Source organism: Homarus americanus, unplaced genomic scaffold (genome assembly GCF_018991925.1).
Source record: "Homarus americanus isolate GMGI-L3 unplaced genomic scaffold, GMGI_Hamer_2.0 scaffold28051, whole genome shotgun sequence".
Classification (NCBI taxonomy): Eukaryota; Metazoa; Arthropoda; class Malacostraca; order Decapoda; family Nephropidae; genus Homarus; species Homarus americanus.
In genome coordinates this window covers 390130-403732 of record NW_024720144.1, presented here as the reverse complement: position 1 = coordinate 403732, position 13603 = coordinate 390130, and the positions used below count along the sequence as shown (strand labels likewise).

Here is a 13603-nt window from a genome sequence, read left to right as displayed (position 1 = left end):
ATTGTTTACTTAACTAATGAATCAAATTTTAAAATTTTCACTTCAATACTAAAATTAGTTGATCAGAATAATGTAACTTAGAAATACAAGAGGTATATGACGCACCCACCAGGAGTATTTTTCTCTTTTACGTTTCACAAATAACTCTTCAGCGGGTGTGTGCAGTGGGCCTCTTACACTAAACTCTGACCAACTACTGACCCACATGTTTCTATCTATGCCAAGGTCACACCTGTAGGCCTACCAAGATCACAGAATCCGTGGCTGCCAGAATTGTTGGAAACTTTTTTTACAAGTAAGAAATTTACTCAAAAACGAAATATAAGACATATATGAAAATTAAATAATTGATTGAAAAACATAAGAAGTATATTAAGTCAGTGAAGCAGTTGTAAATTCAGTAAAATACAGGTAAGGTAACGTGTGATGTAGAACGAGGACTGTAAGGCGTAGTGGCCTGGCTAACACAACAAAGGCGCTAGACTGCCTTGCCCACACAACTTTTTTCCTCGGAAATAACGGGGACACACTCTCCACCGCGCACCGATACCTTAGGAATCACTTACCCAAGGTCAACCACGTCTATTCTCACGCTACCCGGCCTGTTGTTCTAGTGAAAAACATGTGTGGAATCCTGTCTACGGTGAAGGGAAGCACTTCACGTCTCGCTCTCCGTCCATCAGGTTAGGTTTGTGTCACGGACCTACAGCTACAGTAAACAACAGGTGGCCATTACCGGAACCACGGCGTCTCATTAGCACACTAGCAAACCTTGAACGACAGTTTCTTTAAATTTTATTTAATTACTACGCATCTATTGTAGTTTTCTTTAGCTAGCATTTAAGTACACAAATATCAGTATTTTATAGTTAAATTATATAAAAATACTTCTACCAGATTAAGGCTCTCACAGAATTATTGAGATCTGTCAAGTTGTTAATCTAAATAACTATTTTGAATTTCACTGTTCGCCATAAACCTGATTTATAAGAATTCCAAACAACTACTGTACTTTCTATTTTGTTTACCACGAGTGAAAGTATAGGTCCCAAACAGTATGGATACAGTATACACTACACAGCTACAGTATACTAAGCCTCCGGGACACAACAAATCAGCGTGGCCGATGATGCACTTGACCCCCTTAACATTTCCTTGATGGAGAGTTCGGACAGGACGTGAGCGATGTGACCACTATTATGTGCTATCACAACGAGGCGGTAATACGTGGAATACAAGATTAAATTTTACTCTACTAGATACAGTAAGTCTTTGCTTTCTAAACTTCCCTCTTATGGTTTCTCTCCCCTAACCGATACATGGCAGTTGTTGTCAAGGGATCGATCTCTCGCTCTTTCTCTACCAATGGTGATGTCCCACAGGGTTCTGTTCTTTCACCTACTCTCTTCCTTCTTTTTATCAATGATTTATTTCACACTACGACTAATTTTATCCATTCTTACACTGATGAGTCTACTCTTCACTCTTCTTCACATTTTCCCCTTCCCCCTAACTATCAAACTAGATCTGTTTCTAGAGCTGATATCATTACATCTAGCAATGCGGATCTGTGCAGCATCTCCGAATGGGGAGGAGAAGACTTGATTAAATTCAAAAGTCATAGAACTCATTATTTACCAATTACACTCTAAATTAGATGATCTCCTTCCAATTACACTTCAGGACGCTATCATTCTACCAAATTCTAAAATAGATATGCTAGGCCTCACCATTTCCTCTAATATGACATGGAAGCCACACATCCTCAACATTGCTAAAGCTGCCTCCCGAAAGTTGGAAATGCTGTGCAGATGCCGTAGCTACTTCACTCCTGAGCAGTTGCTTCAAGTATATCTGTGGTGGCTCTTCTTCTGCCCAACTGTTAGATAGGGTGGAATCAAAAGCATTTCGTCTTATTAACTCTCCTCCTTTAGTTGACAACTTTCATCCCTTTCTCTTCGCCGCAATGTTGCTTCACTCTCTCTCTTTTACAGGTACTTTAACGGGCTATGTTCGGTGGATTAGGCATCCTGTGTACCGCCGTCAAGGCCGTGGGCTCGTAACACACGTCTTGCCCGCAGTGCCCACCGTTTCTCTGAGGATGTCGGTCGCACTAGAATAACCCGTTATAGTGCATCCTTCTTTCCTCACACAGCCAAAATGTGGAATGCTTTGCCTTCTTCTGTGTTTCCACACTCATAAAATGTCTCACTTACAAAAGCTGGTTTTCCGGCATCTTCGTGGTGTAGATTAATATAACCTTTTCCTTTTCTATTTTTAATTTCTGTCTATTCTTATTTTTTCGCCCCCTAGGCCCTGTTGTGGGTCGTTCGACCTGTGCCCGGGTGGACTAATTCCCCCCCCCAAAAAAATTACATATATATATATATATATATATATATATATATATATATATATATATATATATATATATATCTATATATATATATAAGCACAGTAACCATATTTACTGTGAACCATCGATTAGCTACAAATTGCGACCTTTTTATATTTTATTAATGGACTAGTAAACAGACACCACCCACCACACACTACACTGTATACATTGTTCTTCATATAAAATTATCCAAAATAAACCAGTTTTACTATCATATAACACGAAAGACAGAGAAAGAAAAGATATTAATGAAATAGAGCGAAATTCCAAAGCCCAACTAGCGTATAAGGCGAAACGGGTCCTTTTTACGAGAACTGTTATGAATACTTTAAAATAATATCTGTGCTCACAACTGTGCATCACTTTTTTATTTATCAAGAAAAGGTCACTGGGTGTCCCCTTTAGAGCTATGCCATAAATTAGGTATTCAGAATAAAGAAGCCCAGACGTGTAGGTGTAGGTGGATTTAGCGAGTGTACCCTCACCAGTACACCAGCTGCCAGGCGGAGGAGAATCATCGTTTATTTAACTGTCAATCGTACTTTTTGTTAACTTCTACTCCCATATTTTTGCCACATAGCAAAAAAAATATTCTGTATAATTTCTTCATACCTTATATTTTGCCTTCCAAGAAGTCTATATAATTGCCAAGGGCATAAAAAATCGAAGTTTATTTTTACTTCCGGCTTCAAACCCCAGAAATTGTGCACCACAACAATGTTTAGCATAACGCCAGGCCAAGCTGAGGACGGGATAACTACCAGTATAATGTGTGACCAACTCCCAGGCCCCCACCCACCACCTGGCTGTTACTGTACACATGTTGCTCACAGGTCCTCATGACGACCCTGAAACACCGAGGTGTTCATAGTTCCACCTCTTCTAAACATTTGTCACTCCTTACTTCTGGGTCCGGGAAGAAGAAAACATGTTTATATATATATATATATATATATATATATATATATATATATATATATATATATATATATATATATATATATATATATATATATATATATATGGCAAAGTGAACGTTGTTAGTGTCGTGACTTGACTGAAAACCCAAATTTCTAAGTGTCGACGAATTGGTCTCTAAATTCCGTAAAACTCCTCAAATTTGTCCAGGATATTTACATGGATAATACTTAGCTTTTACATTCCTCATTATTTTCTCTGCCTAGATTTAATTTGAGGTGGTCACGGAGCCCTAACACTGAGGGCAGCCCCACCTACCACTCCAGCGAGGCGCTGTACTGTACTATACTGTACACAACACAACACGGTAGTACCAGCGTTGTTTTCATTATTATTATCAATGATTTAAATAAACAAAGAGATGGAAAACATGACGTTGACACCCTCCATTATATATACTAAATAATAAGTACACAGTAAATGTTGAAGGGGGTGAGGCACCAGAGGACACCATTACACTTAACGTGGTCGCTTACATGACAGTGATGAGTCATTAGTCTGTCACACCCCCGAGGTCATGGGCCATGAAAAGGACACGAGGCAGTAAAGGTTGGAATGTTGACATACATTTAAATTTTCAAAATAACACAACAGGCAGTTTAAGTTAAGTAAATCTAACTAATCTACCCTAAAGCCTTTCGGACCGAATACCACTCCGCAAAGACATCTTGCAATGTATCTCTCCTCCGACGACCACGTGACAAGCGGATGCCGCAGCGTTAACGCATCAAACATGACGTTCGCCGCAGCACGGGTGGGCGGAGTCTCTATAGAGAGCATGAAAGTCATTACCTCTGTAGTGTCTCATCACTGTGAGGCGCCTCGCCCTGAGCATGATGGCCTTAAGGCGTCCCTGAGTTGAAGGCTCCGTCCACGCTTTGCCAGTCAGATTGGCATCTAAATTTATAAAGTTTGCCACGGTCAGTGCTAGTTTATTGTACATCCCACTATCATCCTGTGTGCGTTATGTAAACAATTTACACCTCTGGGTCCAGGGTGCAAACTGAGGCCACCAGGGATGGCAGTCAGGCAGCCATCCGTGGTGGCCTCGGTTCGAACCCGGCACCCAGAGGTGTAAATTGTTTACATTGATTTATTTGTGTATACTACAGGTTCTGATCTATATGCGTTATCATTATATAAGCACATGGGATTTCATCGGACCTTCTACGGTTGGGTTACCGTGCTTTTGGAACCGTGCTGAACGTGTCCGAAACCAAGAGTGACCTATATCCTGACCTGACCTGACCTAACCCTAAATACAGTATAATTAATAAAACCGGACCAAACCGTCCATAAACAAAGACAAATTTACCTACTAACGTGACCTGACTTGACCTAACCTGATCTAACCTAACCTAACCCAACGCAAATATGCTAAAATGAACAATATCGGATCTAAGTGTTCACAAGCAAAGACAATTGATTCTACGCTACGTTTGGATATTACGGAGTTAAATCTGCCACACAGTTGTTTATCAGCGCACATACATTTGTTAGACCTGCTCTTAAGAGATTCAATTTCTCACAAGCTATATAACACACAGTTGCCTTGTCTTTGTCCACACTTTACAGTTTGTATTATTTACACCTGTATAAGAGACACTGCTTACATCCCGGCCTTGGTCTAGTGATGACACCTTGTGACCTAATTACTTGTTCCATATATATGTTTGACGTGCTACATCTCATCATGGTGGACAATCCGCCCACTCGTCCTCACTCAGCATCTCCACCGTGGATGTGGCTCAAAATAAGTCAGGTTACGGTGAGTCACGACACTTACACTCTACACAGTTTATATAAACGTATCTGTCATTATCAGTTAAATAACCCGAGGCCTTGCTGTTGACTGTGTTGCAGCTCCGCCGACGATAATTGTTAAATATGATTACTCAAACTGTCTCAATTTACGTGACAATTTTATTGAGAGAGAAATAAAAAGTACGTGAGGCGGGTCAATAAATTCACTTATCTTTTGAAAGAATCAGTAAGTAAGTTTTACACATCTACACAACCCAAGATAATTTGTGTATATTGGTCAGAGGTTCTCACAACACTAGTGATTGTGGTTATAAAGACTTAGTATCAATATCTCCTGTACTGTACTGTACTGTACATACATGGGCTCTAAAATCAGTGCGGTGTGGCTCCTCATGTCCCTTTAAACGACGAGACCACATGTGGCGGGCGTCGTCCACAGGTGTGTGTGTGTGTGTGTGTGTGTGTGTGAGTGAGTGTGTGTGTGTGTATGTGTGTGTGTACGTAAAGGTTGGCAACGGGTAAACTCTCCTGCATAAATTAATTTTGTTATGACATCTAAGGGTGAAGATCAAGGTAAGAATTCAGATAGTAAGTCTATGATTGGTCAGTGACTGTGTTTGACCTTCCTGGAGTAACTGTATCACAGGTAATATCACCATTACGACGATAAATAAAACAATAAACGATCAACAGCCACCATCACTGTAAAACCTTCAATAAACCACACGTTCTTAAACCTATTAACGAAGCTGTTTCCTTCTTTTGGAAACCTAACCAAACAATACAGTTCACAGAAGTTGACGGGATGCTGGTTATCAAATGAGTCGCTCCTCCATATCCGAAACTTATTATCTTTTTTTTTCTTTTAACATTTAATTAGTATTATTTTTTTTCAAGCGAGGACAAACTAGCAATCTTAAATACTGAGAAAAAACAAATGACGGTAAATGTATGAACGTGACAGAGCGACAACTCGAGTTAATTCAGTTAAGAACAAGAAAAAAATATTACGTTCATCATCCAAGGAAGTGTTACTGCAAACGCTGTGATCAGTGTTTACAAGTTTGATTGATTACATTACCCGGGAAACAGAATGTCATCACAAGGCTCTCTCTCTCCTCCTCACCACAACAACATAGTGGGTGTGTAAGCCAACAGAAACAGAAGTTCTATATTATATAATTTTTAGAAGTTGTTTTTACATTACTGTTGCATGTTTACCCCCTTGATATACGATGAGTTAACCCCTTCAGTACGATGATTTAACCCCTTCAGTACGATGACTTAACTCCTTCAGTACGATGACTTAACCCCTTCAGTACGATGACTTAACCCCTTCAGTACGATGACTTAACCCCTTCAGTACGATGACTTAACTCCTTCAGTACGATGACTTAACCCCTTCAGTACGATAACTAAACCCCTTCAGTACGATAACTAAACCCCTTCAGTACGATGACTTAAAACAATCAAGATTATCTACCATTACCTACATGTATCAAAGCCCTTTATTACCGCGCCAGGATTGTGTTGTATTGTGTGTGCGCACGAGCAGTTGACCCATGTGTGTGTGTACTCTTATTGATTGATGCCCGAGACGTTAAGAGGAATAAAGAAACTTAGCTCTTCCTTGTGTTTCTTTCTCCCACACCCATCAAAACCACTACACTCTATCTGGTTTTTTTTTTTTGTGTTTTTATGGTTTTGTGGGTTTTTTTTTAGCCTTTTGCCTATATTCCGGGATGCAAACTTTGTTGGTGGTGCGTTCGACTCCTTATTTAAGAGTCAAACTGCGGTCATTCTGTCCCATTTATCCACAAAACAGATCTTAACTTTACCCATTTCAAGGTGTCTGTCTGTCTGTCTGTCTGGAATGGGTATAGTTTCTGTCAGGGACTTATACACAACACAACAAACACAACAACAAAACATAACACAACACAACACAACAGCTCACTCAGGTCTCTGGCAATCGATTGAATCTGGTATTTTCAGACGTTCCCGCGGTGCTGTGGCGTCTCTGGTTACAAACAAGGGCGAGTGGTTAATCTTCTGTTTTTGTTACTTATAGTGAATCTTATTGACTAGTTAGTAAAGTAGGAAAAACACTGAACGCCTTGGGGTCACACTGAGGGTCTTGGGGGGTCACACTGAACGCCTTGGGGTCACACTGAAGCCTTGGGGTCACACTGAACGCCTTGGGGTCACACTGAAGGCCTTGGAGGTCACACTGGCTAACACCCTTCCCACGTTTATCCAGGGCCAGCAGTACTCGACATATAAGCGTAAACTAACCTCATAAAACTGGGGTCATTATGAGGCGGTATAAACACGACTCATTGAATTCATGTGATAGATGTTTTTATTCATCAATAAGCAGGTTGTGAAGCGTGAATTATATTTATGATCTATACTCGTGTCCTCGTGTTATGCATCAATCATAATACCAACAGTTACCTATGTCACGATAACTTTTACCTATAACACTCATTATAATCTACCTATATAATTCTTTTAAAATTTCGAGTCAAATAATAATTATATCTACTTTTGATATAACTATAGACACACGTTATATAAGAGTATAATAATTCACCAAATATATCATGACAAATAATATACGAAAGATTATTAATATGTCTTGTTACTATACCCTCCGTTACCTGGTATTCTGCTGCAGGAGTTTCAAGGACAAAGAACATGAGGTGACCTAAACCACACACCCAAGGAAGCTTTATAAACAGAGTAACTGAATCCGTTAAGTTGAGTTTTTTTTTTTTTTTTTTCTGTAATTTTTAGGTTTAGTTAAAATTATGTCGCTAAATGTGATTAAAATAGAGTATTTCCTTGTTAATAATATATAGTAAGTAAAATTTTGCGTCCCAGTACATATTAAAAGACCTTTACTGCAGTTTATATCTACATGATTATTAAGTATTTTACCTAACCTAACCTAACCTAACCTAACCTAACGTTAATCTAACCTAAATGTTTTTAGTTTTAAGTTACTGGTATATGTGACGTTAGTTTACTTCACGTCATCGTTTATAAATTGTTAAAAACGTTAGTAGTCTCACAGCCGTCAGACTTTGTGTACACATAACGTCACCCCCCGCCACACACACACAACCCCGTCTCGGTTCTCATAATCTTGAACTAACACAACTTCTTTTTAATTTCAGGACGCAATGCCTCAGAAGTGCCGCCAGCGAAAAGTTAGTATAGTGCGTGGTGTGGTGTGGTGTGGTGTAGACAGCATATAGTATAGTGCGTGGTGTGTATATGGTGTAGACAGCATGTAGTATAGTGTGTGGTGTAGACAGCATGTAGTATAGTGTGTGGTGTAGACAGCATGTAGTATAGTGTGTGGTGTAGACAGCATGTAGTATAGTGTGTGGTGTAGACAGCATGTAGTATAGTGTGTGGTGTAGACAGCATGTAGTATAGGGTATGGTGTAGACAGCATGTAGTATAGTGTGTGGTGTAGACAGCATGTAGTATAGTGTGTGTGGTGTAGACAGCATGTAGTATAGTGTGTGGTGTAGACAGCATGTAGTATAGTGTGTGGTGTAGACAGCATGTAGTATAGAGTGTGGTGTGATGTAGACAGCATGTAGTATAGTGTGTGGTGTAGACAGCATGTAGTATAGTGTGTGTGGTGTTTTACTAAATCAAATTACACTTCATTTTACAACTTGGTGGGAACATAAAAAAAATATCAACGTGTCGGCTGAGACAGTTCGTTTGTTTCCTGTGCTTAATACCAACACCTTAACCTTCTACCTTTAAGGTATTGGGTCAGTTTCAGATAAAGTCGAGGGCGAGATACAGTTCAAGGTGGAGGTCACACACACTACCACTTTGCTGTCACTCGGAATCAAGTATGACAATCATCTACCTTTGATGCAATGATATGAGTTATTAAGGATGTCACCTTCGTTGGTGAGCTCTGAGGTGACTCGAGAGGCCGATACGGTACCGGCAAGGTCGTCAGCAAATGTTGCACTTGTGGAGGGCTACATCTAGTGCGGGAGGGGCGGCGGCAGCGTCTTTCCGGCGTTGACGCTTATCTGCCCAGGTATGCTAGCTCGAAAGTATTGACACCTCGTGTGGTGCTCCTCCAAGCGTTATAGTGTGGAGTAATCGTCTTCCAGGTGAAGTGGCCGATTTGGCACTTTTCAGGTTTGCCTTAAGACTATCCTTATACCTTTTCAGTTGTCCGTCAGCGTTACGTTTACTATTCGTTAGGTGACTGTAAAGTAGCTGCTTTGGCAGTCTACTGTCGTCCATGCGGGTAACATGGCCAGTCCAACGTAGTTGTTCATGGATAATGGTAGCCTCGATGCTCCTACAGTTGGTGTCAGCGAGACTACTGGCATTTGTTCTCTTGTCTTCCCAGCGAACTCGGAGGATGGAATGTAGACTACGTTGGTGAAAGTTTTCAAGTGTCTTGAGATGCCTTCTGTATGTGAGTGACCCATGTCTCGCTGCCATGTAGCAGGGTGGGGAGGACCACTGCTCGATATATGTGCAACTTTGTAGATAATTTCAGCTCCCTACTGTTGAAAACACGGGTACGGTGTCTGCCAAAGGCTTGAGATGCACATATGATCTGATGCTGAATCTCCTCATCGATGTCTGCAGTAGTGGACAGGTGGGAGCCGAGATACCGAAAGTGGGTAACATTAAAGAGGATAGTGCCGTTAGGCTGGATGGATGGTGATGCGGCACAACCAGAGACAGGCTGAAAGAGTATCCGAGTCTTACGTACATTCACCTCAAGGCCAAAGTGTGCATATGCATCTGCATAGGTGTTCAGGATCTCCTGTAGGTCGCGTTCAGTGTGAGCAACAAGGGTGAGGTCATCTGCATACTGAAGTTCAGTAATGGAAGCTGCCGACACCTTTGTTCCTGCCTGGAGCTGTCTTAATGTTGAAAAGACCCTTCATCCGGTACTGGTTGTCCACCCCACCAGCTAAATTGGCACTGGCACGAGTAACGAAGGCAGTCAAGTAGATGGAAAAGGCATTTCAGTTAGCCTATGTAGGATGCATTGGCGGTTGGCAAATCCCTACTCCATAATTGCGGTTTGTCTCCGCAGCAGGCTTACCCTTCCAGAAGAAGGTATAACTAGACCCCCGTTCAGTGAGTCAACCCTCGTCTGAGAGCCGGGACTCAATAATGGCAGTTCTTTCAGTCCGCTCATTTGTGCCAGTATCCAGAAGGGTCCTGATATTCCATGCAGCGACCATAAGAGGTTGTATAGTTTGTTTTTGCTTTGACCTGTGATTATGATTTTGTTTTCGACCACATAAGGATGACCTTACTGGGTACAGTTGCCCAGTCAGGTTGGTTCTTTAGGCAGGCTATGTTTAGGGTACCTTTTCTAGCCCCCTTCTCCTGTGGGATGAGCAGAGTGGCTCCTCAAAAGGGCTGCTCAGTCACACAGACAGGACAGGATTGCACTGCTGCATAGATCCCAGTGCATAAACAACCGTCTTATCTTTGCCGCCCATGTGCATAGTTGTGACTAGAGACTCCCGGCAGTCATCTCTGCCTGTCCCCGTCGCCACTCGTCCGTCACCATAGGACTTTTGGGGGTATAGGGGTTTTGATAATGATGAGAAGTATGATGAGCTGGATGATGGCTGCATGTGAGTTGATTTATGTGGTGAGGCAGGAGCACAGGCTGCAACCACATATCTTGACTCTCCATTTTCCTGATCCAGTGGTGCAAGTGTTGCAACGACTGGGGAGAGGGAGAGTTGCAATGGACTGCTGATAGCCCAGTTTGTTGGGTTTCGCTTCATCATGCATGACCTTCATCTGCCAATGTAGTCGTTGGGTTTCCCTGTTGGTCACCTCTTCCGCCTCTACCGGCGTTGGGATCTTACTGGAGCCTGTAAACATGCCTGCCCAATGCGAGGCTCCACCGCAGATTTTTCGTTCAGGGTTTACTCCCGTAGCCTTATACCTACCAAGATTAATCGGCAAGGTAGCAGGGCAGTGGTTGGTAGGCACCACGACGTGTCCACATGCCAGTGGGCTTATGTGCCGTCCCTCTGGGGCCCACTGCTGGTCTAGCCTGGGCCCATGAGGCACCCAGTTACCGTGTGTTGTTACGAGGAGGCTGTATACTGGCAGTGGGAGAACTTATGCAATTTGCTTCCCTGTTCGCCACGAGGGCTAGCCATCGGAGGTAACTGAAAGCGAGAGGAAGCACACACACACACACACACACACACACACACACACACACACACACACACACACACACACACACACACACACATTGATTTCATAAACACACTAAATGTTTTATAGTTACATCCGCCAGGTCCTAGAGCTACATGGGTAAGAGGAGTTCAGTCAAAGAATAGAACGTTACAAAACTTTCAAGGTCAAGTCATTCTGGTTATTATTTTAGAACTTAGAGATTACGTTTCCGGCCGGTAAACTAAGACCTTTGTTCAATTAACTATAAATGTGCAACTCTAAATAAGGTTCTAGAAAATGTTTCATAATCACACATGTGTACGAGTGTGTGTTACTGTTTGTCTCTCTCGGTGTCCCAAATGCAACTACAGTTTCCTGGTATAGATGAACGAGGTAGTGTACAAGGACCAGGGAGGAGAAACTCTGTATGGGTGTATGAGTTGCGGTACTTTAGCCTCAGTAAATTGGTCCGGTAACATTCACACAACACGAGTGGTGAGCACGCCGCCACGACCTCCACCACACCCCGTCACGCCGTGGCGGGGACCAGACTGGCGGGTTTTAACAGTTTTACATTTATTAATTATTGATACTTTCTTCTAACCAGTGTATAGCAAATACCGTCCATCCTTAGATTTACCTTTATTCACACACACACACACACACACACACACACACACACACACACAATTAATCTAATATTAGTACAGTCAAGACGCCTGAGGTAGGGTGGTGGCTTGGTGACTGGTGTACAGTACAGTTCAGCGTCGTCTACCTCACTATCATTCACTGCAGCAAGAAGCGACAGTGGCGCCTGTATGATGACCGTTTTTCTCACTAAAGATAAGCCTCCTTGAAATAATAATTACCCGGGGAACTGTTACCACTGACATGGTGGCGATAGTGGCTGTGGGTGGGTAAGTAGACACGTCTCGCGCCGCAGGAAATAACGGGCCACAGGGTCGAACCTCCAGCTGTCGTAAATTATCGTACCTCACCAACTCCCCCTCCAGCCACAGTCGTATTCCACACCATCTCTAACTCCATTAGTTATTATACACTACTTGTGACTACTGTATACTGATCCTCACTCTAGCACTAAGAACTTGGAATATTAGACTTTAATTGACAAAAAACAACTTAAGTTCAGTCTTTGATATGCGAAATAAGATTAGATTTTAATGGCGTAATGAATAGCAAGACTCGAGCCGTAAAATCGATCACTCCTAAAACCCGCTATCGAACGGCAGTAAACCTGGAGTAAATTTACCGGGCAGGTGATTAATAGTCCCATATTTCCTATGCCCGGCTGATTGACTATAATAATAATAATAATAATAATAATAATAATAATAATAATAATAATAATAATAAAAATAATAATAATTAATGTAAATATAAAGCGTCAAGCAACATCGTGGTAAAATATTTATATATATGGTTTTATTCTCGCAACACGTTAAAAAGTTATGCAAGAGGGTTTAGACCAGACAGTAGACGGGTGGACAGTGGTTGAAAAATAACTTATTGACGTCTCCTGACCCGATGTCGATCTATGACAGGGAAGATATGTCAACCACCTGTCTGTCATACCTCTTGGAATGTCAGTGTCTCTGCCCCCCAGACGTCATATGCTAACGTCACACCTCATCTCAACCAATCGGCGAGTAATGTGGCTTCAAGGGGGGTTTGGGGGTAAGGGTTGGGGGGTAGGGGGTAGGGGGTTGGGGGGGTAGGGGGTGTTATTATCTTTGCCAATGGCCGGCTTTCGAACAAGTGCCCAAGTGAGTGACACACAACATGGTTTATTATTGATTTTGAAGTCCTTATAGTGATGCACGGCCAGTTAACACTACATTAAATCTCACGCTTAAGGGGTTAACACACACTCACTCTCTCTCTCTCTTTCTCTCTCAAAGCAACAGTTAACTTATATACACGATAATCACATGACCTTCAGAACTCCACGGTGTTAATATTTAGGTCAGTTTTCACAAAGCTTAACATTTAATACTTAATGTAGTATAATTAAACAACGTTGGGTTAAATTGACTAAATATCAATTATTATTATTAATTATTTATTATCATTATCATTATTATTACTATGATTATTCACCAAGGTTTCTGATTTACCAAACGGCCACCATAATTATAAATGGTCAAGACGCTGGTAAGGGGTCAATGACCTGTGAAGAACTCCCGCCGTATTTTTCTTGAGAGTCTTGTCCTGCAGGAAGCCCAGGAG

General features: G+C 41.7%; 1 protein-coding gene across 2 annotated transcripts in view; it reads left to right on the top strand.

The window, feature by feature from the left end:
• The window catches only part of LOC121860407, a 65554-nt gene that overhangs the window by 9372 nt on the left and 42579 nt on the right, over window positions 1–13603 (top strand). Inside the window, exon 2 of one of the 2 annotated variants that reach the window (XM_042357539.1) lies at window positions 8323–8355. The exons of the other annotated variant lie outside the window; for it this stretch is intronic. Within the exon in view, the coding sequence (XP_042213473.1) occupies window positions 8329–8355 (27 nt within the window). The 5' untranslated portion in view covers window positions 8323–8328. The remainder of the gene's footprint in view (window positions 1–8322; window positions 8356–13603) is intronic. 2 annotated transcript variants of the gene reach the window in all.